The following is a 26,987-nucleotide window of genomic DNA, read 5'->3' as shown; positions in this document are numbered from 1 at the left end:
TCTGAAGGCAGCATTATCATCGATATGTCGGGCTAAAAAGCAAGATGGGATCGGCTGTCTCCTGAGGACGAGCGGCTATGAGCCAACATAACAGATGAGTACAGAATTTTTAATGTAATTATGTGAATGTGAACATGTTTAATGATGCAAAAGGGGATAGGTTAGTTTGATATTTAATTTCTGTAGATGTAGCTTTGTTTGGAAGGACTACGTTCCATTTAAAGTAAATGATAGGAAGCTCCTTAATGTAAATATAATTGTAACATAAATGTGGACCGTTTGCATGAGGTCGCAGCTTGCTGTCTTACATTTTATTCTGATTTATTTAGCTGAGTGGTTAGCGTCTTTTCCTTACGAGCCTGTTTCTTATTTTAGCCTCGTATATATTTTTTTATTTGTTTGCTTTGATGTTTGAGATGCTGTGTACGTCTTGGGGCTTAATTGTAATTGTAAGTAAGGATTCAAATTAAAGTCAGGAAGGACTAGATTAATGTATTATTAATGGGAGCTCAAAGTGTATGGAAACATGCCGTCACGTTTTCTGGGATTTATTGCATGATGTGTGAATGAGAGTGTGTAAGACGGTGGAGTGTGGATCCACGAAGTTGTTAGCGTCATCTTCACGACTATTTTGTATATCTAGGTTGTAAATTAGTAATTGATTCACAAGTTCCGAATATTAGAATAAAATTTCTGTAAAACGTATTATTATCATTATTATTATCCATATGAGTTTCTCGCGATGTGGGATTGAGATATTTCAGTAACTTTCCGATGTTCAGACATGATCGATTGTCAATGTGGCAATTTCTTAGTTTCAGTTTAACATATTTATTACAGAGTTGGCCACTTTATTATTCAGGTTTACTTTGTGCGCGAGTGCTTTGATTTGTGACCAGCGCGGTCGTGTTTCTTTCATGCGAGCGAATGTTAGACGACGTCCTTCATATTTCTTCAGTTTTACGCTACTTTAGGACATGAGAGATTATTTTGTGTGATTTTGAGTAAGAGGACGCGTTCCTCATCTGAAAGGCCTGCATTTTCTTGATTGCGTGACTTGCCTCGGGTAGTCTGTTGAGCAGCGTGTGTAAAGGGTTGGACCCTGTGATTTTGCTATTGCTGCTTTATTTTGGGACACATCGATCTCCACTTTGAGTCATTCCGCTGTGTGTTGGCGAGGGTGATATGTTTGTCTACCAAGGAGAGTTTTATTTGAGCGGCCTATACTTCGTGATTTTATTGTTTCTGTCCATGTCTCTACGGTTGTGGCAGTTGACGAGAGTTTTATATTGCGACGTTTGTTCTGGATTTTCTTTTATGATATAACCGCGCTGAGGAATATTTGTGTCATGTCATCTCTTCCAGGTTACAATGTTGAAATAAGTGTTGAAAGGTAAAGCCTACTATGTCTTTTCTTATTGATTTTGTGTCAAGTAATTATTTTTCAGGAACCTGTGTTGTATAGGAAGTATTGCTTAACGTCTAATTATGTTTCCTTTCATTTTCGTTGAGGCTTTAAGTGGATGCGAGTTGCGTGAATGCTGCATGCTTTCCTTGGTGAACCCTGGAAAATATGATATCATGTTTTTGTTTCTTTGAATGTATATATTGCCATTTACATGTTTTTTCGTTTGTGTGGCTCCTATCCACATTGTTTGCTGTTTGCATGAGATGGCTCATGACTCGAGAGGTATATTTTGTGCATAGGATGTTTTACCACTCAGCGTGTTGTATATTGTACAATTAGGTTAGTTCCCCCCCCCCCCCCCCACCCCTTTTGCACATTAAATCATGTCTTTTCTTAAGGTTAGGGACCCCACTGCAATGTTAAGTGTGCAGAAATGGGAAACGTACTCATCTGCAGTTAAAGGTGTTAACAGAAAGTAAAGCCAGGAGGTCGGCATACTTGTGAATTTGTAAAATATTCTCATTCTCAAGATGGACTTTATCCAGCTAAAAACTGAGTCGTGTAAATCTGGATTATTTGATACTTTTTCTATTTTTTTAAATATGTTTATCTTGTTAGTTTTTTTTAATTAACAGATTTTCCTCCAAAACTGACATCATGTTTTGCCTTGCTTTATTTGTACTTTTAATTGACCTCACCGTGTCCGTATTTAGTTATATGCTCTCCATCAAGATCCAGGGTGTACGTATTTTAGGGCATTATTTTTATCATATTTTGGACTGAGCACGCCTGGGATCGGCTGACTAGTCTGGGGCAAATTACCTTGATGGTAAAAACGGGGACAGTGCACTGGTGTAAAAATTATCACCATAGAGGATATGACCTTCATTTACAAATTCTCTTACAAGCTCCATTACCATCATTTCCAGTAGGTCTGACCAGCAAAGGCTATCATCTTTACTATCATCTTAAACATTTCATTTAAATGGCCTTGATATTATTGTCCTGTCTTTTTGTCAGTGTTCAGTTCACCACTGCATATGTTAGTATTGGGCAGTAGTACATCTTATACATCACCTCTTCACACTTCATTAGTACTTTCTTTCTCCACATCAGATGCCTCACACTCTGGTAGAATGCAATTCCCCGATGAATCCTTTTACCGATTCCAGGTTCGGCCCTGCATCTTCCATCAGTTTGTCTCCCATGTACTTCGAACACTCCGTAATTCCAAGATTTTACCCTTTATGTTTTAAATTCTCTTCCCTTTCTCCTCTAGTCAACACCAATGTCTTAATCCTTTCCATGCTGATTTTCATCCCATTATTTTGAATAATCTCACTCAAAATGTGAAGTTGCCCTTATGGTCTCTTGTTTGCTCCCCACACCACAAAATCATCTGCAAAGATCATTACCTTCCTTTGTCTCATTCACAGTTTCGTCCAATACTATTATGAACAACAGTGGTGATAGCACACCCCCTTGTCATAGTTTCCAAAAACCACTCTGTCCTTTCCACATGTGTTTGGAAACTGATACAAAATTTTTGGTATATAGCTTGCACATATTCCCTCGTTTGTTTTTCCAAATCCTTTCTGTTGCATTTCTTTCCATATTTTTGCTCTGCGTACACTACCATAAGCATTTTCTAACTTAAGAAATGTCATCACCATATCTCTTCACACATTCCCAATGTTTTTCCACTAACTGTCTCATACTGAAGGCTGGGGTCTAGCACTGACCTTCCATTGTCCTTCCACCTTTCTTCTTACTCTTTTTTTTTTCTAGTAACCTTTCAAATATTCTTGCTACCTGAGAGATGAGTGCGATTCCTCAATAATTATGACATATTTCATTTTTTCCTTGCAACTTACTTTACGCCACACCGGCACAGATATATTTTTGGCGATCATAGGATAGGTACAGCCCCAGCGTTTGCCTGGTCTGAAAATGGGAATCCATCTACAGGGGTGCCGACAGTGGGGTTCGAACCCACTAACTCCCGAATGCAAGTTGATGGCCATGTGACCCAAACCGTAAGCTACCTGCTACATACCTTCTTGTCTCCCTTCTTAAATATAAGTACAGGGTGTTTCAAAAAGAATATACATATTACAAAGTATTATTTCATCCAAACTATCGATCGCTGCACCTCGGCTTGGCTATTGGAGAAACGAATATAGAGTCTAGTTTATATTATTAGCCGCTAAAGTCAGTTGTCTTCTGTTTTGCTTGGTAACAGTCATATGTTTCAAATGGCTACTATGCAACAGAAATCATTTTGTGTTCTCAAGTTTGCAAAGTGCAATTCCGTGATTACAGTGCAAAGACATTTCAGGTTGAGGTACGAAATTGATCCTCTGAATGGGAGGAACATTCGCAGATGGTATCGACAGTTTGTAGATACAGGATGTGTATGTAAAGGAAAGATTCCTGGCCACCCTCGTGTTCCTGAAGAAAATGTTGCACGAATTGAAACTGCTTTCCAACGCAGTCCCTAAAAATCAACTTGTCGTGGCAGTCGGGAGTCACAACTACCTACAACAACAATTTGGCGTGTTTTGAGACGTTGGTTGGTTATGAAGCCGTACAAGTTACAGCTGTTACAAGCTCTGTGTCTTGATGACAAACGCATATGTGTGGTATTTTGAAACAAGATTCTTGATACTACTGACAATGATAACACTTTTGCACAACACATAGGGTTCAGTGAAGAAGTGACTTTCCATGTTAGTGGCCAGGTGAACAAACACAATGTTTGAATTTGGGGCCTACAGAACCCCCATGCAGTCATTGAACACGTATGAGATTTGCCAAAAGTCAATGTGTTTTGTGTGATATCCCAATCATCAGTTTACGACCCATTCTTCTTTGATGGAAACACGGTTAACAGTTGGCAATATCTCGCTATGTTACAAAACGGGTTGTTTCCGAGGCTGCACGAAGACAATTTCATTTTTCACTGGAGTCACCAAGTGCGTGAATATCTGAATGAAACTCTACCGAACCGTTGGATTGGTCATCAAGGAGCTGGCGACTTAGCATGTCTCAGCTGGGCTCCATGGTCACTGGATATGACACCCTGTGACTTCTTCCTATGGGGTTTCATTAAAGACAACATTTATGTACCACCAGTCCCTAAGAACCTGGAAGAGTTGAAGAACCGGATCCGTACTGCCATAAAATCAGTGACGAAGGACATGCTTGCCCGAGTATGGGAGGAATTTAAGTATCGATGTGATATTGTTTGTGTCGCTGATGGAGGACATATTGAACATCTGTAATCTGAAATTGAGAGATTCTTAAATATGTGTGTAAAGTTTCATATTCGTATGTCTTACAGTTTAATAAATATATGCATTCGAAATACATATATTCTTTTTGAAACACCCTGTATTATTACTCCTTTACTCCAGTCATTTGGTATAGATGTTTCTTTCTAAACAAGGCTAAGTAGCTTATAAAGACAATGTAGACCAACCGATTGTGCTGCTTTTACAATTTCCATACATAATTCATCCAATCCGCTGCTTTCCCCACTTTCATTCGTTTGACAGTAGTTTCCACTTCTTCCATTGCGATTTCACTCTCAGCACATTCACACTCTAACACTCTACCTCTATCAGGTTGTCTGCACCCTTTCTCACAGTCATAGGTTCATCAAAGTAATCCATCTTTTCTTTATCTCCTCTGATTGTGTTACATTCTCTCCTTGTTTCCCCTTCACCTGTGTAACGGACTCCTCACTTCACCAGCAACTACTGTTATGAACTTCGCCACGCACATAACCTTTTTCTACTATTAATATGGACTTACCCTCATCATGATATAAACCGCATTTTCTCTCCAACTGGAACTTACATACTTATGTGAATTTGCACACATCATACCTTGCACGAACTCTGCTCTATCCACCTTTACGATCTACGATAAACTAACTTCATTTTCGCCGCTTGACGACATGTGACATTGCCTGGTTTGTCACGCATGCTCCACTAACCTCTGGAATCTTCCAGACATATTTCTCATTATTCCACTCTATAAATACCCAGCCTTCCTCTGAATGTATTGAGATGGACTTTGGCCTGTGTGGAGGGAGCAACATCCAACGTCAACTCCGTCCTTAGGGACATGTGCCCAGAAGTCTCCATTTTTGGGCAGTTGGTGTAATTTGGTTCATGATGAGGTATGACAAACTGATTTCTTTACTGTAAATACCTTTAGTTGCATTGGGAGATACTTTCCTTGCAAATTCTGACTGGGAGCATGGCATTTCCAGGCCGAAATTTCACTTGTCTTTTTTGTATTTAAACTTTTCGTTGACGAACCTAGTAACGACTTTCTTTCTAAATGTGCGACTCCTACTGTACACACACTTCTACCCGTTCAGTGCCTCGCCATTTGAGTTTCTGAACGTTGTGAAGTATATTGTGATTATTCGCCTGTAGAACTACATTACTTTGTGTCAATCGAGTGATAACGGAAGTGGTTGTGACTTGCATATAGCATTTAGATTTTGCTCAGAAGATTTCCTGCTGGCATACTCGAATTTGGTAACTGTAAACATCCCCTTTTTCTCGTTGTTCTGGTTTTCTCTTTTTACAGCTATATTTATCCTTTCCTTGTTCGTCCCTTTCCATCACTGCGCTATTCTCTCTCATTTGCTTTCTTTCTCTTGGATATCTTATTTTACTATAATGAATCTGTATTTTGTATATGTGGTTGGGAAAATTTCATATTTGTACAGTTCTTCTTTCATGTAAATTGTTAGAGTTTTGATTTATTATTCTAATATATGTTTTCAAATTTTATCTTGGTTTCTCATCTATTTTCACCCGTCATGTCCCTTATTTCTCCTCACATTCTCTTTTAATTTTCTAATATTATCTAGCATGGTTTCCACTGCGCTATCTGTGGTTACTCTGGAATGCTTATTGGAGATTTTTTTTTTTTACCACGGCCTCCATTCTCAATTTGGCGTTTAACTCGCTGCGTAACATTACTACCTACTGATTGAAACTACTCGGTGTCACCGATACTTTGCGATTTCCCTCGGCGGTATTATTATGATATATCTATATATGCATATAACCCCCATGACGGGTTACACTTGCTTTATGTAGACCTTTTCTTTTCTCTTCCTTCTTGCAAGCCCATACAGCATACATTTACCACTATACACATCCCCTTCCAACTTTTGTGTAAATTCTTCCCTGCTTTTCTTCACCTACTACTTTCTCGCACCTTCTTTTAATTTCCTGATACTCTCCTCTACTTTCTTTCATTTTATCCCCATTCCATATTTGCTGTGCTTTCTTATTTTTCACTCTCTCCTTTATCCTTTCATTCCACCATGGAGTCTCTCTATCTTTTACTTTTTTGGCTTTTCTGCAACAAGCACTCTCTGCACAGCTTACATATGCCTTATTGAACGTGTCCCATTCCACCCCACCTCAGTTCTGGAAATGTGTTTCAGTTTATACTGGAATTTTAAATTCCAAACTTCTATTTCCTACTCTCTTATTTCTTTCACTTTTGCTATTTTTTTTATTTCCATTTTAGCTACCACTACTCTATCGTTTCCATCAAAGGCGAAGTAGTCTGGCAAGGCTGTTACATCTAGCAATAGTCTACAAGTTGCTCCTTCCATCAAGAAGTATTTAATTACTGTCCTTGTCCTTCTATTTCCCCCATCTATATCCTGTAATAATTCTACTATTCTTGTTCCTGTACCATGTATTTGCCACACTTAATCCATTTCTCACACAAAAATCCACCACCTTGTCTCCCTCTTCATTACTCTTTCCATATCCAAAAGGTCCAATCACTTCTTACTTTTCTGTTGCAACCCACCATTGCACTGTTATCTCCCATGACAGTCAGTCACACACTTTTTCTTTCTCTCTCCAGTGTCTCCAGGAATTTGACCATATCTTCTTCTTTGCATCCAGTCTGGGTTGCACACACTTGATGAAATTCTTTACTCCATTCTCTGTCCTTCACCATATCATTATTATTCTATCACTTATGTAGTCCAATTTACCTACATACCCATCTAAGATCTTGCTGATTATTATTCCTACTTTATTCTTTGTCATATGTCCTCCACTCCAGTAGAGTATGTATCCCTTCCTCAACTTCCTCTTTCCATTTCCTCCCCACTTAATCTCACTTAATCCCATCATAGCTATACAGTCTCCTCCTTCAGGAAACAAATCATCTCTTCTGAGTTTTCCAGTCAGTGACATGAGGTTGATTATTGCCACCTTCATAATGGGGCCGATGACCTTCGATGTTAGGCCCCTTTAAACAACAAGCATCATCATCATCATCATCACCTTCATAATGTTATCTACTGGTTGCCCACTTCTCACAGTTCCCCAATCACAAGAACTGCACGTCATTTCCGGAGAACACCCTGACCTTTTCCACAGCTGATTTAAAATTGCCATTTACATCTTAGGCTGTTATTACAATGGGGTCACGACACCCAGAGGCATTTCAGAGCAACTGCCAGCAGGTGATCAGGCTGCTCATAACATGGGGTACAGACCACATTTGCAGCCGGCCCTAACCTGGGGTCAGATGCTACTTGATGGGTTCCAGAGGCAATTCCTGCACTGAAGGGACTATCACCCCACCTAAGAAAATTGATCTGCCTGGAGCCGTTGGTCACCTTAGGGCAGCAGTGGCCAGGAATGTTGCACCTGCGCAGCACACTGATATGCTGTGCCATGGTTGCACATTAAAATTACCACCCCTCTGGAACTGCTCCTCCCAGCGTGACCGACTCGACTAGCCATTCGGGAGGGGAATGCTGCTCTCCCTCCCCACCGAGTAACAACAGTACAACACCCCAGCCATCTAGTCATAACAGTCATCCTTTCTAAGTCCGAAAATTTCACACCGTACATTATTTTATTATTTTATCTTTTAATTGCGGTTTATACACCATATACAATAAACAAACACAAATCCATACGATATGTCCTGGTTTGAGTAAACCTGTGACAATATATTCTATTTAACAAGATATCACATACGAAATGCTATTGTGTCTTATCAACGCTTCGTCAAAGTAATGATGAAACCAATGTCCGGCAAAAACATATGGTAAAAAGACAAGTTCAAGCCGTTTTGCAACCTTTTGTCACATAATCTTGCACGCAACTGTGGCTTGTGAAGTTTCATTACAGAGAAAAACCTCTCACAAACATATTGAACCAAATATTGAGAAAGCTTTAGCAGCCTCGTAATGGACACGTGGAAAGTCTATTACATGTGATAAATACCATTTTTGATCCATATTGATGATATTTGTTTGGAATAATAACAGCAAGTTAATTTATTAATTTGACCACCTAATCAATACAATAAGTCTTGTCTTAGTTGATTTATCTTGGCATGTTAACTAAAATGGTACATGTTTTGCCTTGTATTTAGGCATCATCAGCCATTACCTTAACCTTAAAATAAAATCAAGCACTTGATTTACATGTACATGAAATAAAACAAATTTTTAAAAAGCCTTGGAGAGACTTGAACTAAAATTAACATATGCTAAAAGACTTGTAATGAAGTTGGTTTTAAAGATATTACAATGAGTATTTGTAATATTGACTTTAGAAGGCTTCTATTATAATTAAAATGAAGAAAGCAACAGTCTGTAATGAACAAATGATAAGATTGCTAGAAAATTATGTTGGCCGACCAGCGGTTGCAACGAAAATGACGATGAAAATTGTATTTAATAAAAAATAATGTTGAAAGAAATAATGATGAAAGATGGTCAAGTGACCTGCAATTATTTGTTTACAAGAGATAAGAGTCGAAAGTCGATGGCATATGGTGATGTGGTTCACTTTGATCAAAAAATACGAAGTTGTAGTTGAAGGTTGAAGAACGATGTTTAAATTGGACCTTTATGGACCATCTCAATTTGATGCAATGCTAAAATGTTGTTAAGAATGTGGGTTTATTGACATTCTGGTCGAAATGGCAGTGTGACAGTGGAATCTGTAAAAGGAAACCAGAAACGTGGTGTTAATTGTGTGAAAAATCGTAATAAAATGTTTAAGTGGAAATTGTGTACACTTACCATTTAACGATGGTGAGGGTAATTTGTTACGTTATTAACTGAATGTTTTTGTCGACTGTCAACTTCTTACTACGAGTGTTATAGCTGTAGGTTTGAGTTGGAGGGGGATCTGTTTGCGAAGGCGTGACTATGGGATTGTTTGTAGTACTTGGACGGGAGCTACTATTGGTGAGAGAGAAAGAGGGAAGTGTATTGCTGCGCGTATTGTAACGGTGAGATGCTGTTGGAGGGAGTGGTATTACAGTGGGTGTGGCTACGGGTCTATTGGTTGCATTTGAATTAGAGGTACTGGCAGTGAGGGGAAAGGAGGGGAGTGTATTAGTTGTAGAGGAGGTAGGAGGACTTATTAATTTGAGGTTGAAAACTTTTAAGAATATATTGGTGAGGGGAAATTATTCTTGTAATATACATAAAATCTGTTCGTACAAGGGGCTTTTATCTCTTATCTCTTGTAAACAAATAATTGCAGGTCACTTGACCATCTTTCAACATTATTTTTTATTAAATACGATTTTCATCGTCATTTTTGTTGCAACCGCTGGTCAGCCAACATAATTTTATAGCAATCTTATCACTTGTTCATAACAGACTGTTGCTTTGTTCATTTTAATTATAATAGAAGCCTTCTAATGTCAATATTACAAATACTCATTGTAATATCATTAAAACCAACTTCAGTAAAAGTCTTTTAGCATATGTTAATTTTAGTTCAAGTCTCTCCAAGGCTTTTTAAAAATTTGTTTTATTTCATGTACATGTAAATCAAGTGCCTGATTTTATTTTAAGGTTAAGGTAATGGCTGATGATGCCTAAATACAAGGCGAAACATGTACCATTTTAGTTAACATACCGATGTAAATCAACTAAGACAAGACTTATTGTATTGATTAGGTGGTCAAATTAATAAATTAACTTATTGTTATTATTCCAATGTGGAAAGTCTACTCGCAGTTCTTTAGTACCTTTGACGAGGAAGAACTTATCTCGAAGGCATGCGGCAGACTGGAGATCAGCATATTCCATCTGCAAGTGAACAGGAACATCATCGACTCAAACAGTGAATGGTCTCGCAAATGTTTGTAGAAGAGGAGAAAGAATATTAATATCTTGGAATCATTCTGCAAATCTTTCTTGATATCTACGATTACTGAAATATGCTGTTCAAATGCAGCACAATTCACGAACAGAGTCCAATGTTGGAAAATGTGCTGCGTTCCCGCACTTGAGCTGGCTTCCACTTCCTCGACCATATAAGACATTATACCGTTTTCACATTGTACAGCAACGTTGAGAGCATTCATATGATTGGTAACATCAATTAGAAATGCAAAGTGTGCTATCCACTGAGGATCTTCTAATTTTGACTCATGTTTTTTTTCCCTCATTTAAGTTAACTATTATGAGTCTCAATTAAAAAAACCTACTTAAAACCTTACCGTGGCTAAGCCAATGGACGTCACTGTGGTACATAATATCATCATACTCTTCATCTCCTTCCCTCAGAAATTTCCTAAACTGTCGGTGAGTCAAGCCGTGGGACCTTAGGTGGCTTACAGTGCGCGGAACAACGGAGCAAAATGCAATGAACACCGGGCAACACGGTCTCATTGCACCCAAGTTTATTTTTTAACAGGGCAATGAATCCCTTTTTGTTGCCTTGCATTGCCGTTACACCATCTCCCATAACCGATACCATTTCATTTCAATCCAAACCGACTGCATCGATGATGACATCTTCTACAGCTCTACGGATGTCCTATACCCGCGGTGGTGTTGTTAATGGACACCATATCTAAAAGGTCCTTTCTAACGCGGAGTTTACTGTCCACTCCTCGGGAAAAAATAAACTGTGCAGTATCTGACATATCTGTGGATTCATTCAAGGTGACTGGAAAGGCAAAGAAATCCTTCATGCCTTAATTAATTGTCCAAGTTCATCGCTAGCCATGACACAGATGCGACATGTCTCTGTTTGTTGGGAAAGACGGACCTTTTCAACCTTGCTGGCTTCTGTGGGGCAGAGAAGTTTTGCTATTTCAACCAAGCACACAATTTCACCATTTTGCCATCGGCAAATGGCTTTCCCAATCTCGCTATTTTCAGTGCTATGTTGTCACTAGCTCTTAATGCCAGTGCGTCGAGATAATCTTCCTGAAAGTAGGAGATTGTGAGCCACAGAATGTTGGATCTTAAAGTATGTTTTCAAATGTTTAACTTACGTCAGAATCTGCCTGCTGACTGCGATAATGAGTTTTCAGATCCCGAGGCCTTGCTTCATGTTCTTTGCCTACTAACGTGTAATATTTTTCTTTGTGAACAGCATTATAGTGACGCTCGACAGTAAATTTCCAGTGTTCGCCGACAGTCCGATTTAGAATTGTTTCCGTCGGGTGTGAAAAAGAACTGCAAATCCCAGTCCATTTTAAAGAATTGCAAAATTTTGCCACCACTTCTCTTTTTTGATGTGCTTTCCATAATGCAATGCATTTGCAACAGCACTTCCAACAAAGTGCCGTCCTGAACTAGGTATGCTATGTTTCCTAGCCACCAAACTCACCTGGCCAACTCTACAATCAGTGCTCCCCACCACATTACGTCTCTCTCTCTCCCCGAGAGCTGACATGCCAACCAAGCACGCGTGCAAAGTCAAGGTGCGGTAACTGTACAACACTGAACTGTGCAGCGTTTGGGCACCGCAGCCTTAGGGGATCGGGTTATTTACCACCGCCTGACACTGATATTGTGACTCTAGCTGTACAGTCTACTCATTACCTTAGTGGGGTAACAAGCCTTGTTGCGTAACAGTTAAGACATAAAACAAAATTCTACTTGATATATATAATATTGATAATTCACTTTGTACATTCTTGAATGAAAATATGGCATATGAATAATTTCAATCTACTTACCTCACTGAGGCGAATCATGGATTCAAGCTGGCGAGTTGTGATTGGGGTACTATCCATAGCCTGGTGTTGGCGCCGTAGTTCCAGATAAAATCTCTGTAATATATTTGCAGCTGGGGGTGAAAGTTTAGGCTGAATATATTTACGAGCGTAAGCTATGTACTTTCTTAGCAAAAGATGAGGTATGGGTTCTAAAGTTTCATCCAGCCCCAATTTAAGACGTTGTCTGAAAGTAAAGAAATATATTTTACTAACTGTAAGTCTACAGGATAAAAATGCCAAATAATAGCATATTAATATACTATGTGACTGTGAAAGAAAAGCAGAATTCTGACAATGTTATGAAGCAGCAAAAGCAGAAATGAAAAGTTACTTTACACGAATTGTATAATACAGTTTTAAACCTCACATTAAGCTCGTCTTCTCACACTGAGGAAGGCTTATCAATTAAACTTCCTATTTTTGTTTTCATAAGATTGTACTGGGATACAAGAGTCCCTCATCAGAATGCTATTGTAAGTCACCTCCACCTCCCTCCTTTATCTCTTCTCATATCAGCAACTTTTCAAGATACGTATTTCTTCTCCTGAAATAGAAATTATCTTGATTTTTCACACATTACTGTCTACTGTTACATATCCTCTGTTACCATCAGCAGGAAATAACATAGCATCAACATTAAAATATTAGAACTGAAGTTACCATAGCCTCTTGAGCTGAAATTGCATTCTATATTCAGGTTAAATCAGGGCATTGCTCAATGTTCATCACTGTTAACCTCATTTCTTTTTTGAGTTTGTAAATCCATTACCAATATAGCTGCCTATTACCAGTCGCCACAGGTCTTTGCTGCCACTTTCCTACCACCATGCTACTGTACAGTATGGGAGGGCATTATTCCCAAGGGCTTCCACCAATTCATCGTAACATTCTCTCGCATTTCTCTCCCGGAGAACAGCTATTGTGATGTATGCATGCTGCTCAATATGGGTTGCTAACATCTCCCACGGCGAGTAACTGATTTCCCAGCACTCTATGTGCTATTACCAGCAATCAAAGAGCTATCTGTTGTTGTGAATACAGCCTGTGCCTGCATTGTTTCCACAGCACTCTAAGCACTTTAGAAATAGCAGAGTTCATTAAATTACTTGATTTTGCCATTAGTAACAACTACCTTAAATTCCATGATACTATTTATCAGCAACAAGGCTTACCGATGGGATCTCCCGCCTCTGGTATACTCGCCGTAATTTACACAGACCATTTAGAGCACACATCAATTAGTAAAATAGACATTTTTTTTTTTTTTGGTGTAGATTTGTTGATGACATTTTCGTCATCATCGACAATAGGTCCACAAATGAAACCGATATATTAGATAAACTCAACACAATAGACCCCATATAAAATTTACCACAGAAACCGAAAACAATCCCACTCTGAACTACTTGGACATAATGATAACCAGACATGAAGACCACCTGGCTTACAAAATATTTAGAAAACCTATGCACACCTCAAATACAATCAAAGTAGATTCCGTTCAGCCCAACACACACAAAAGTGCAGCTTACTACAGCATGATACACAAAGCATTTAATATACCGTTAACAAAAGACGACTTAAAGAAAGAATTGCAACTAATTCATGACATAGCTAAGAACAATGGATACAAGAAAGAAATGGTCAACAAAATCATTCACAAAATAAAATCCCAACCCAAAACCAACTTAACAAAAGCAGACAAATCCAAGAAAGATTACGCACTATTCACCTCCAATAATGTACACATATACCCCCATAACTAAGGTTTAAAAAAAACATAACTTAAGAATAGCATTTAAAACTACACACAACAGTACAAACATCATACATAACGTCAGGACAATCAACAACAACAAATACAACCACTCGGGGGTATACCGTATCAAATGCAATAACTGTGAGACAAGCTACGTTGGACGCACCGGTAGAAACTTTCTAACCCGATATAATGAACACATAAATGCGGTAAAAAACAAATCATTTCTCCTCAATAGGTCAACATGTTGAAGACTATAAACACAGTTTCACAAACATCGAGAACGACATGCAAATCCTGAACATAAACCCCAAGGGCCCCCTGCACAACATAACAGAAGAATTTTACATCTCTCTAGATCAGTATACCAATCCAAATTTCAACATGAATGAAATTACAGAAAAAACTAACATCATCTTCAATACACTCATCCCCGCTCTAAAAAACTGTTACCTTCAGATAATCAATAAACATAACACGACACGCGACAGAGAAACATCAAACAACACACCTAGCTTCACCCCTACCTCCACAACAGCAACTCTCCCTACCCCTCCTTCCCTTCCCCACACAGCAGCTAGTATGAGCCCAAGAAGAACACGAAGCAGTACACAACAAGATCGCATATCAAACACAACTCAACCACACCAATAACAGTAAGTACATATTCAAATTAGCACACACAACTCTTAGACATTCCTCCAACATAAAATATCACTCACAGCTCAATCTTATCTTCCACAGATAATATAACAGGGCTGGCCACAACGAGGCTCGCGAGCCGCATGCGGCTCTTGAGTCAGTCTTGTGCGGCTCTTGACACCAACCTTAAGAGTTAAATTAAATGATATAATTAATGGAATCTAACAACATCTCGCGGCTGGCGTCAGTCAGTAGCAGTGATGTGCGGCTTAACGCTATTAGCGCTGTAGGTCAGTAGTAAGACATGGGAGGTGAGGATTATTCCTGCGCCTTCCATTTGATAGTGCTTTGAGCAGGAGAGAGTGTCAGTGAGCCAGTGTTGTGAGGTGAAGCCAGTCGCGTTCACGTATAGGCAGTAGCGAGTGTCAATACTTTTCTGTGTGCTGCTGTGTGCTGTTTCAGTACAGAATCGACACTCGCTGCTGCCTATACGTGAACGCGACTGGCTTCACCTCACGACACTGGCTCACTGACACTCTCTCCCGCTCAAAAGCAATATCTTCCTTGTAAAGATATTTCTGAATTGGCCCAGACTGTATTTGGCTTTCATAGCAAGTTGAAGCTTTTTGGGAAAAACCTTCAGACTAAAACATTTTCTCACTTCAAATGTTTGAAGAAAATTACTGAAAGCCTTCCTGACGTTCAGGTGGAAACTGAAGATTACATGAGTAAAATGTCTGGCCTTCCTGAAGAAATCAATGGCAGATTTAATGATTTGAGATCATTCCTGGAAAATCCTATTTCTGTTGATGTTGTGAGCGATGGCTGTCCTGTTTCATGTCCAATATCAAAGGATACAGCAGCTGTAGAGTTGGAGCTACAAGAACTGCAAGAGGACGAAAGATTAAAAGGACTCAAACGAAGTGGCACTTCTACCATAGAATTTTGGAAGAATGTTCCAGAAGAAAAATACACACTAACAAAACAGTGTGCCAAAGGACTAATCTCAATCTTTGGGACTACTTATGTGTGCGAATCACTGTATTCAACGATTAAATTCATTAAATCTACATATCAATCTGAACGGACTGATGAACATTTAAGTGAAATTGTGCGAGCTGCGCCTACCAATTATCAGCCAGATTTCAAAAAAACTAACAGCAAAAATGAACACTCAGAAAAATCACTTCTCAAAAGTAAAATCTCATTCCTTGATGTGTACCTGAAAAATAATGTTCTGTGTAGTGTAGAAAATAAATGTTCCTTTATTTGTTATAAAATAAAAAATGTGTCTTCATTTTATAAACCATTTTCTGAACATACTCCCAATTTTTTGTCTCCAAAATTTGCAGCTCCCAGAAGTAAGGTTAGTGGCCACCCCTGTAATATAACATCACTGCACAGCTACAAATGAGAAAGGAGCCACTACTTTGAATCCAATGCCATTCAAATTTTACGGACGTCACAGGACAACATGATTCAATTTTAACATAAAGCAACAAGATTCAACACACAGCAGAGCTGTATACTGTATACATATTTTAGCCTAATTCTATCCATATGCTTGGCACTCCTTTTTAAAGTATTTTATTCTGCATATGTACATGAAGACAAAATCTTTTATACATACAACGTGACAATTTTACAAGCAAATCATATCATGCAACCAAGTGTACAACTATATAAATAAGACTTGAACACAGAAGTCAACCGATGAACTGAACAACACGCAAGACACAAACGTTTATGTGCATGAAGTATTCCTACATATATTGTCTTTGTCTTATATACTTATAAGTTAGTTTTAAGTAGAGATAGTGTTTTACAAGCTAATTTTAAGGCCTAAAGCATATCATTATAGACGTACAATTGCATTGTCGCACATAGTGACATACACGCCAGTTCCCGTTTTGACATGCCCCATTTGGATGTGACCAAATGTTTGTTATCATATGGCATTCCCTAGACAATGTAATCTTAATCATAGCTTCATGATATAGATGTGAATGTATTGTTCAGATGAAGATGACCCTATGTAGGGGGTCGAAACCAGTTCTGTAGCATAAGTGCAATAAATAAGTATTGATAGGTGGAAATCCTTTCCTATTTCTAATTGTGTAGTTCGTTAATACGGATTCGAAGATTATAGATTACGATACATTCAGCTCTTGTTGCGGCAATATAGCGATACTCATATGCACGTCACGCGACCACAAAACGCGAACCGCTATAGTTTACTGAAATTCACTGAAGTTAATTAGTCTGGAGGGTTTTATGCGTTGATAATAGATACCATTCATATCGTCTTTAAAAGAGTTAGATATCTTATGCGCCAACCCGCACCTTGGCATTACCTTAATAATCGCCATGGGTAGACGTTACTATCTTAATTCAATTTAACTGATTTCACGCCTGAATCAGAATAGTTTACACAGCACAGACACTGTGCAGAAAAATCACAGTCACAAATAATACTTTCGCGAATATAGCAACTCGCTTAGTTCAAATTTCACCAGAACTAAGCATCATGAGAAAAAATACGATGTCAGTGAGCAAACAAGTAACACCGATGAACAGCAAAGAAATTAATAAACTCTCCCCTCTACTTGATCTTATAAAGACTTACTCACTTCCATTTGAAACCGGGGAGACCCCTGAGTAAATAGGGTGTCGGTTCAACCGCCGTTTGAGTTTAAACAGCAAGCAGTTGAGAGTGCGAAATGTTTATATCAACTTTAAGTAATCAACATTTACACATACAGGCACTGGTAAAATTACGTCTATCACTCTGGACATATCAGAACTGTGGAATATTGCCCCGATGACGCATTCATCTCGTAACATATCACTGGTTCAGTCCTGCAGTTTACCAAGTTGGTTGTTGTTCGGTGGCTCCCAGGCACCTCATACTCCTCCTACCAGCTTGTGATTGGCTGAATTCGAACTTGCGGAACAAAGAGCGATGCAGCAGCTCTCCCCAGTGACTTAGTTCAAATATGAAAGAATCGTTGACACAAGCTAGGTACCGGCTGGTCTCTTACATTAGCGCGGTCCAGTATTCAACTGTCTTCTAACTGACTCCCACACAATGCTATGTCATGAAATAAACCCACAGTGTTATGCAATATTAAAATTATATACCTGAAGCATATAACGGTGTGGTTCAAGCTTTAAACTCAAAGTTGCAGGTCCACTAAAGCCAACTGGATCAAATATTCTCTGTGTCATGGAGAGAACGTTCCTAGCATAGGAGGTGACTCTTCACAAGAATCACCTGAAAACTCCCACCCTCTGAGATTAAAACCTACTTTAGCCATAACACCTGCAGCGGGAGTCTGCAGATACTCAGCCTCTGAAGGACTTCATAACTAAATTATCACCGTAAAATACCGTCTCGAATTTTTACAACATTGCACCCTCTCTCAACACATTTACTGAGATGGTGATCAAGAACAGCGACCAAGAGGAAGGGGCTACAGGTCACCGCGAAAACCACACAGGAGTGTCTCGATGTCATTAAATTTCCATCACGGTCCCACCACAGGAACTTGAGATAGTCTCGATCTTCAAGATGTATCACAACACAGCTATGGTGTTATGGCTAAAGTAGGCTTTCTCAATGTCTGCCTATTATTATTATTATTATTATTATTATTATTATTATTATTATTGTGAAGCAACCTCTGAGGACCATGTTACAATTTCATTTTTCTTCGTCTGAAGTTTCCTGTTCCTCCAGTACTCCATCATATGGGTGCTATGCTGTTTCTTCTGTTCATCTGTCCCGACACCCATGGTTTTCTCTGAAAATTGCATCAAAATTACGGGCAATAGTTCAATGAGATTCAGTCCTTGCTCCAAGCATTCATTACGAGAAGGAAAACGAGCAATTTTTGCAGAAGCATCAAAGAGGGGGTGCACCTTTGTGGTACTGCTAGTCTCTTGTACCACTGGACGATGGGGCAAGTAGTGTCCTTTACCATTCTCCTCCGCCTTCTTCATGATGTTATGTTTCAACCATTCACGAAATACCAATTCATAATCTTAAATAAACTGTTGGATCAGCGTATCTTTCTTGTTCTCACCAGCCGACACTCTGCCACTGCAAGATTGGAGGGCAATTCTGAAACAAGGGATCATGGAAGTCGAACTTGATATTGACCGTCCACATATTCAACAATTCTCTTAAAATGGTCCAAAGCAGTTAATTGCTTAGCTTTTCGATCCTGGTTCTCAGCTGGGTCACAGATACCAATGGCCTCAAGTTTCCAAAGATCAACACTGTCCCCATCAATTACAGTTGTCACAGTGTAGGTTGTGGCAAGTTTGGTACTGCAGCTACAATGGGCATTTTCTCACTGCCCATTAGAGTCCAACTAAATCAAGTTTTAACAGCTACAACACCAGAAGAAAGAATTACTCTGTTGCCCAACCAAATCTTGACCACAATATCAGCTCCTATCAGTACATCTATGGGCCGAGGCTTGTCTTCAGTGAGCTTGACACCTAATTGTTAAAGCTCTTCCTCCATTTCCGTGCTGGGCCTGGCCAATGTGAAAAACAAAGCAATGCTAACTTGGTCCAGTACTGACAACCTACAGGCGAAGTCTCTATTTAACCCTCGTAGATGAGATTTATAACATTGGTGCTTCACCAATTCAATGCTACAGCCTCCAAACAGAGAATGAATCACCAATGACATCATAGTTTATTTCACTTGCCAAGCTTTCTACAATATAAGAGCATTGTCATCCATTGTCAATTAAAACATAAACCCTTCGCTGCATATTACCACTGTACAGAATAGCACTGTAGGACGGCAAGAACACTTCATTTGAGACACCAAAAATCAATAATAGCAATTAATAATTAATAGCAAGGAGATCCAATTCCGAAGAAGGACGTGCCACAACATTTCCCTTTTCTACCTCTCAAATGGCCGTGACTTTGCTACACATCACCAGAATGTGTCGCCCTCTACAAGAACTACACCTCGCCCGACATCGACTTGCAAGATGGATCTTCTTGGTGCAGGTAAAGCAACAACCAGCCTGGCCAGAAGCTTCCTTTTCTCATCAATACACACAGTCATCACAGCCTTCTGGCAGTCAGTTGTACGGTGCTCGCCCTCACAAAACTGGCATTGATTCGAAAGGCTGAGACTGGCTAAGTCAGCTGCGGTAGTATACTGCTGAGTCTCACAAGGCGAATAATTTCCTCTATTCATTGGTTGTGAGTTAGAAGGAACGAATCGATTACAGTAGAACCTCGATATCCCGAATCACCTCGGGAGCTAAATTTTATTTCAAAATATAGAGAATACCATCGAAAGGGAGGTAGCAGTCTTTCCGTAGTTGCAAGGGCGGCAGTCTAGATGATTGATTGATATGGCCTTGTAATAATACTCAATATGGCTTAGCTGTGTTGATACTGCTACACGGCTGAAGGCAACGGGAAACTACAGCCGTAACTACCTCCCGAGGACATGCAGCTCTCTCTGTATGAATGATGTACTGATGGCTTCCTCCCGGGTAAAATATTCCGGAGGTAAACTAGTCACCCATTCGGATCTCTGGGTGGGGACTACACGAGAGGGGGCAATCATCAGGAAGATGGATACTGACATTCTGCAAGTCGGAGCGTGGAATGTTAGAAGTTTGAATCGTTGTGGTAGGTTAGAGATTCTGAAAAGGGAGTTGGATAGACTAAAGTTAGATGTAGTTGGTATAAGTGAAGTACATTGGCAGGAAGAACATAATTTTTGGTCGGGCAACTACTGAATTATCAACACAAAATCAAGCAGGGGGAATGCAGGAGTTGGTTTAATAATGAATAAGAAAATAGGGCAGCGGGTAAGCTACTACGACCAGCACAGTGAAAGAATTATTGCCGTCAAGATAGACACCACACCAATGCCCACCACAATAGTGCAGGTCTATATGCCTACTAGTTCAGCGGATGATGAAGAAATCGAAAGAATATATGAAGAGATAGAAGATTTAATACAATATGTAAGAGGTGACGAGAATCTGATTGTGATGGGAGACTGGAATGCAGTGGTAGGCCAAGGAAGAGAAGGTAGTACAGTAGGAGAATTTGGATTGGGACAAAGGAACGAAAGAGGAAGTCGGCTAGCTGAATTCTGCACTGATCATAATTTAGTCCTTGCCAATACTTGGTTCAAACACCACAAACAACGGCTTTATACGTGGGCGAGACCTGGAGACACTGGAAGGTATCAAATAGACTTCATTATGATTAGGCAGAGATTCAGAAACCAGGTGTTGGATTGCAGAACTCTCCCAGGAGCAGACGTGGATTCTGACCACAACTTGTTGGCCATGAAAAGCCATCTGAAGCTGAGGAAATTGAAGAAAGCAAAGAATGCGCAAAGATGGGACCTAGACAAGTTGAAAGAAAAGAGTGTGAGGGATTGTTTCAAGGAACATGTTGCAAAAGGGCTGAATGAAAAGGCTGAAGGAAACACAATAGAGGAAGAGTGGATAGTCATGAAAAATGAAGTCAGCGGGACTGCTGCTGAAATATTAGGAAGGAAGAAAAGATCAACTAAGAATCAGTGGATAACTCGGGAGATACTAGACCTGATTGATGAACGACGAAAAAACAAGAATGATAGAAATGAAGAGGGCAGAAAAGAATACAGGCGATTAAAGAATGAAGTGGATAGAAAGTGCAAGGTAGCTAAGGAAGACTGGCTGAAGGAGAAGTGCAAGGATGTTGAAGGGTGTATGGTCCTAGGAAAGGTAGATGCTGCATACAGGAAAATCAAGGAAACCTTTGGAGAAAGGAAATCTAGGTGTATGAATATTAAGAGCTCAGATGGAAAGCCACTTCTACGGAAAGAAGACAAAGCAGAAAGATGGCAGGAGCATATCCAACAGTTGCATCAAGGTAAAGATGTAGATAATTTGGTTCTGGAACATGAAGAGGCTGTTGATGCTGATGAAATGGGAGACCCAATTTTGAGGTCAGAGTTTGACAGAGCTGTGAGTGACCTAAATAGGAACAAGGCACCTGTAATGATGACATTCACTCTGAATTACTGACTGCCATAGGAGAAACCAGCATGGCAAGGTTATTTCATTTAGTGTGTAAGATGTATGAGACAGGAGAAGTCCCATCCTATTTTCGGCAGAATGTTGTTATAATCATTATAAAATATCAAAGCCATTTTGACAGTGCTGATATAATTATTTTATTATTATTATTGATATATACAGTCGTATCAGCACACACGTTTTTAAAACATAACCGGTTTTCGGACACTAAGGTCCATCATCAGTGTTAATATTTAAATTTAATTTCACATAAGTGTGTCGTCAAAATGAGTTAAAAATGAGTTTAAATTTGTAGCCCTGTTGACATCAACTGTAAAATGAGAAAAAAGAAACCAAGTGTTAAAATTATGAAATCAATACATGTAAACTTACAATGTTGTTGTAAAAATTATGGACATACCATGTTAAGGCTGGCTTTCCTTCGTGCTCAGGCTGTTGGTCGAGTACTAACAAGCGTTCAGCTTTAACTACGGAACCGCACTGCAAGTACATGATGTTACGTCACCTCAAGGTTACGTAGTGAGCACCTGATGTTTACGTCAACTCAAGATTGTAAACAAGATGTTGCTTGCGGCTGTTTCATTTAAAATTTTATCTGGTTCCCTAGTCTGCGCTAAAAATATCTCAATGTTTTCACGTGTATTTAATTCAAATCCATAATTACCTTTAAAAATTAACTTCATGTCCTTTTCGATCCCTAAAAAGCTATGGTTATTGTTATAAATGTGTTCCGCAAAAGCTGAATACTTGTTGTACTTTATTGCCTTAAAATGTTCTTGATATCTTTGATTTAAGGTTCGCCCGGTTCTACCTATATAAAACTTTTTACAGTCGTTACAAGTGAGCCTGTATACTCCCGAATTAGTATATATATCTTTTTTATTGACACTGTGTGCATTATATATATGTTCTGATATTTTATTTCTGGTTCGGAAAGCTGTTTTTAGTTGAAATTTCTTAAATATATTCGCGATTTTAAAAACTTGACTTCCAAAATATGTAAATGTCACAAATTTATTATGTTCATGGATTTTCTTTCTTTTCTCATGGCTTTTCTTTTTTTCTTCATTTTCTTTCTTACGTATAATATTGTCTATCATTTCTGGGTTGTAGCCATTTGCTTTAGCAATTTGTTTTATTATTCTAATTTCTTTCAGTTTGTTTTCATTACTCAAGGGAAGTTTTAGTAATCTACTAATGTAGCTGTTGTAAGCTGATTGTTTGTGGGTTCCTGGGTGGTTGGAATCTTTATTGATGGTAGTGATGGCCTGTGTGGGTTTCCTAAAAATATCGAAATCTATCCTATTGTTGGTTTTTGTTAATGTGAGGTCCAAGAAATTTAACTTTTTATCGATTTCTTTCTCCATAGTGAATTTAATGTTGCTGTCAAGCAAATTCAAACAACCCAGAAATGTTTCGGGAGTAATGAGGTCTCCATTTAAAAATACCACCGTGTCGTCAACAAAACGGACCCATAATTTTATTTCTTTCTGATATGTGTTCAAAATGGTTTTCTCAAGATTATTTAAATAAATATTGGCTAAGAAACCTGATAGTGGGCTGCCCATTGGTAAACCTGTGTTTTGCTGATAGTACTTCCCGTTGAATGTAAAGTAATTATTTTCTAATATTAGAGTTAATAAGTTTATCGTTTCATTAATTTCTATGTGACTTAGTCTATCTTGATTCTTTAAGTTTTCTTCTATTAAGTTTATGGTCTCTTTAATAGGAATGTTGGAATACATGTTGGTCACGTCATATGATACCATTACAGTTTCTTCGTTTATTTCTGTTGATTGTATTTTGGAAATAGCTTCCAGAGAATTCGATATTGAATTACTATTTTCTAGTGTAATGTGGTTTTGTAAGTGTTTAAGTAAATATTTTGATAATTGAAATGTGGGACTGTTACGACAATTAATTATAGGTCTAACAGGGTAATTCTCTTTGTGAATTTTTGGGAGAGACTTTAAAGTTGGGCATCTTGGGTTCATCAGGACTAATTTTTGTTTCTCTTTTTCATTTATTATGAACTGTGTGTCCTTTAGAGTTTCTTTTATTTTTGTGTTTAAGTTCTTGGTGGGGTCCTTCTTTATTTCCTTTATGCCATTTGTTTCTATGAAATCAATTGTTTTTTGGATGTAGTCGTCTTTATTTATGATGACTGTGACGTTACCCTTATCTGCTTTAGTTACAATCAAGTTATTATTTTTGATTTTAGTTTTTAGATTAGTTATTACTTTTTGTTGTGTACTACTTTCTTTATTTTCTGTAATAGGTTTGTTTTTGATGTTTTCAATTTGATTTGCTACTAAGTGTCTTACAGTTTCTTTTTTATTGTCAGGGACTTTTTGGATAGCTGATTCAGTTTCTGTTATTAGTTGTTTTAATGCGGCATTGTTAATGTTTTGTTTAAAACTGTGTTTGTAACCTAGTTTTAATAGGTTGGTTTCATTTTGGGTTAAAGGTGTGTCCGAAATGTTGACAACAGGTTCACAAAATTCGTGTTCAGTTAAATTATTGGAATCATCACGTGTATATTTGTTCTTAAGTTTATTTAATTTATTCTGAATTGTTTTTCGTTTTTTCTCAAGTCTAATTCTTATGTATTCGTGAATGTGTGTTGCGAGACATGTCCATTCCAGTTTATTGAATGTGTTCATAAGTTGAAGTTGAAGTTGAAACGCTTCTTCATTTAACTGGTCCTTCTTTGCATGTAGACTCTTGATTTCACTTTTTAACCATGTTGTCCGTGCTATTTTGACAGCTCGTTGGCTTTCCGAACCAGAAATAAAATATCAGAACATATATATAATGCACACAGTGTCAATAAAAAAGATATATATACTAATTCGGGAGTATACAGGCTCACTTGTAACGACTGTAAAAAGTTTTATATAGGTAGAACCGGGCGAACCTTAAATCAAAGATATCAAGAACATTTTAAGGCAATAAAGTACAACAAGTATTCAGCTTTTGCGGAACACATTTATAACAATAACCATAGCTTTTTAGGGATCGAAAAGGACATGAAGTTAATTTTTAAAGGTAATTATGGATTTGAATTAAATACACGTGAAAACATTGAGATATTTTTAGCGCAGACTAGGGAACCAGATAAAATTTTAAATGAAACAGCCGCAAGCAACATCTTGTTTACAATCTTGAGTTGACGTAAACATCAGGTGCTCACTACGTAACCTTGAGGTGACGTAACATCATGTGCTTGCAGTGCGGTTCCGTAGTTAAAGCTGAACGCTTGTTAGCACTCGACCAACAGCCTGAGCACGAAGGAAAGCCAGCCTTAACATGGTATGTCCATAATTTTTACAACAACATTGTAAGTTTACATGTATTGATTTCATAATTTTAACACTTGGTTTCTTTTTTCTCATTTTACAGTTGATGTCAACAGGGCTACAAATTTAAACTCATTTTTAACTCATTTTGACGACACACTTATGTGAAATTAAATTTAAATATTAACACTGATGATGGACCTTAGTGTCCGAAAACCGGTTATGTTTTAAAAACGTGTGTGCTGATACGACTGTATATATCAATAATAATAATAAAAAGAATGTTGTTATACCTATTCCCAAGAAAGCTGGTGCTGACAGGTGTGAAAACTACTGCACCATTAGTTTAGTATCTCAAGGCTGCAAAATTTTAACACGTATTATTTACAGAAGAATGGAAAAACAAGTTGAAGCTGAGTTGGGAGAAGATCAATTTGGCTTCAGAAGAAATGTAGGAACACGTGAAGCAATCGATAATGTTGATTGGACGAAGTTATTTACGATTCTAAAGATGATAGGGATCAGATACCGAGAACGAAGAATTATCTACAATCTGTATAAAAATCAGTCTGCAGTGATAAGAATAGAGGGCTTTGAAAAAGAAGCAGCAATCCAGAAAGGAGTGAGGCAAGGCTGCAGTTTGTCCCCTCTCCTTTTAAATGTTTACATAGAACAGGCAGTAAAGGAAATCAAAGAGAAATTTGGAAAGGGAATCACAGTCCAAGGAGAAGAAATAAAAAACCTTGAGATTTGCCGATGATATTGTTATTTTATCTGAGACTGCAGAAGATCTCGAGAAGTTGCTGAATGGTATGGATGAAGTCTTGGGTAAGGAGTACAAGATGAAAATAAATAAGTCCAAAATAAAAGTAATGGAGTGCAGTTGAACAAAGGCAGGTGATGAAGGAAATATTAGATTAGGAAATTAAGTCTTAAAGGAAGTAGATGAATATTGTTACTTGGGTAGTAAAATAACTACGATGGTGGAAGTAAGGAGGACATAAAATGCAGAGTAGCACAAGCAAGGAAGAGCTTTCTTAAGAAAAGAAATTTGCTCACTTCAAACATTGATATAGGAATTAGGAAGATGTTTTTGAAGACTTTCGTGTGGAGCGTGGCATTGTATGGAAGTGAAACATGGACGATAACTAGCTCAGAAAGAAAGAGAATAGAAGCTTTTAAAATGTGGTGTTACAGAAGAATGCTGAAGGTGAGATGGATAGATCGAATCACAAATGAACAGATACTGAATCAAATTGGTGAGGAGATCGATTTGGCTAAATTTGACGAGAAGAAGAGATAGAGTGATAGGACGCATCTTAAGACACCTAGGACTTGTTCAGTTAGTTTTTGAAGGAAGTGTAGGTGGTAAGAACGGTAGGGGTAGACCAAGGTATGAATATGACAAGCAGATTAGAGCAGATGTAGGATGCAATAGTTACGTAGAAATGAAAAGGTTAGCACAGTATAGGGTGGCATGGACAGCTGCATCAAACCAGTCTATGGACTGATGACTCAAACAACAACAACCACCATTTTTGACAACGTATAGCACAGAACTGAATCATATGTAACTACAGGCTTATACTGAATACATTATTTTTAACAGTATTTAAATGCAACCAAACTCTATTTTACAGCATCACTTTTAATTATAACGCTTTTTATAGTAACTTTTTTTAGATGACAGTTGTGAAACAAGAAACATACCCTGGTTAACACCTTTGGAAAAAATCTGTTAGTCTCTTCTATTT

General features: G+C 38.3%; 1 protein-coding gene across 4 annotated transcripts in view; it reads right to left on the bottom strand.

The window, feature by feature from the left end:
• Positions 1 to 26,987, bottom strand: part of LOC136862701 (DNA helicase MCM8) — a 661,148-nt gene that overhangs the window by 155,364 nt on the left and 478,797 nt on the right. For all 4 annotated transcript variants that reach the window (XM_067138906.2, XM_067138907.2, XM_067138908.2 and 1 more), the window contains exon 13: positions 12,416 to 12,638. In XM_067138906.2, the coding sequence (XP_066995007.2) occupies positions 12,416 to 12,638 (223 nt within the window). The remainder of the gene's footprint in view (positions 1 to 12,415; positions 12,639 to 26,987) is intronic.

This window comes from Anabrus simplex, chromosome 2 (assembly GCF_040414725.1).
Source record: "Anabrus simplex isolate iqAnaSimp1 chromosome 2, ASM4041472v1, whole genome shotgun sequence".
Taxonomy (NCBI): Eukaryota; Metazoa; Arthropoda; class Insecta; order Orthoptera; family Tettigoniidae; genus Anabrus; species Anabrus simplex.
Note: the sequence above shows the minus strand (reverse complement) of the source record. Positions and strands in the feature narration are given on the sequence as shown.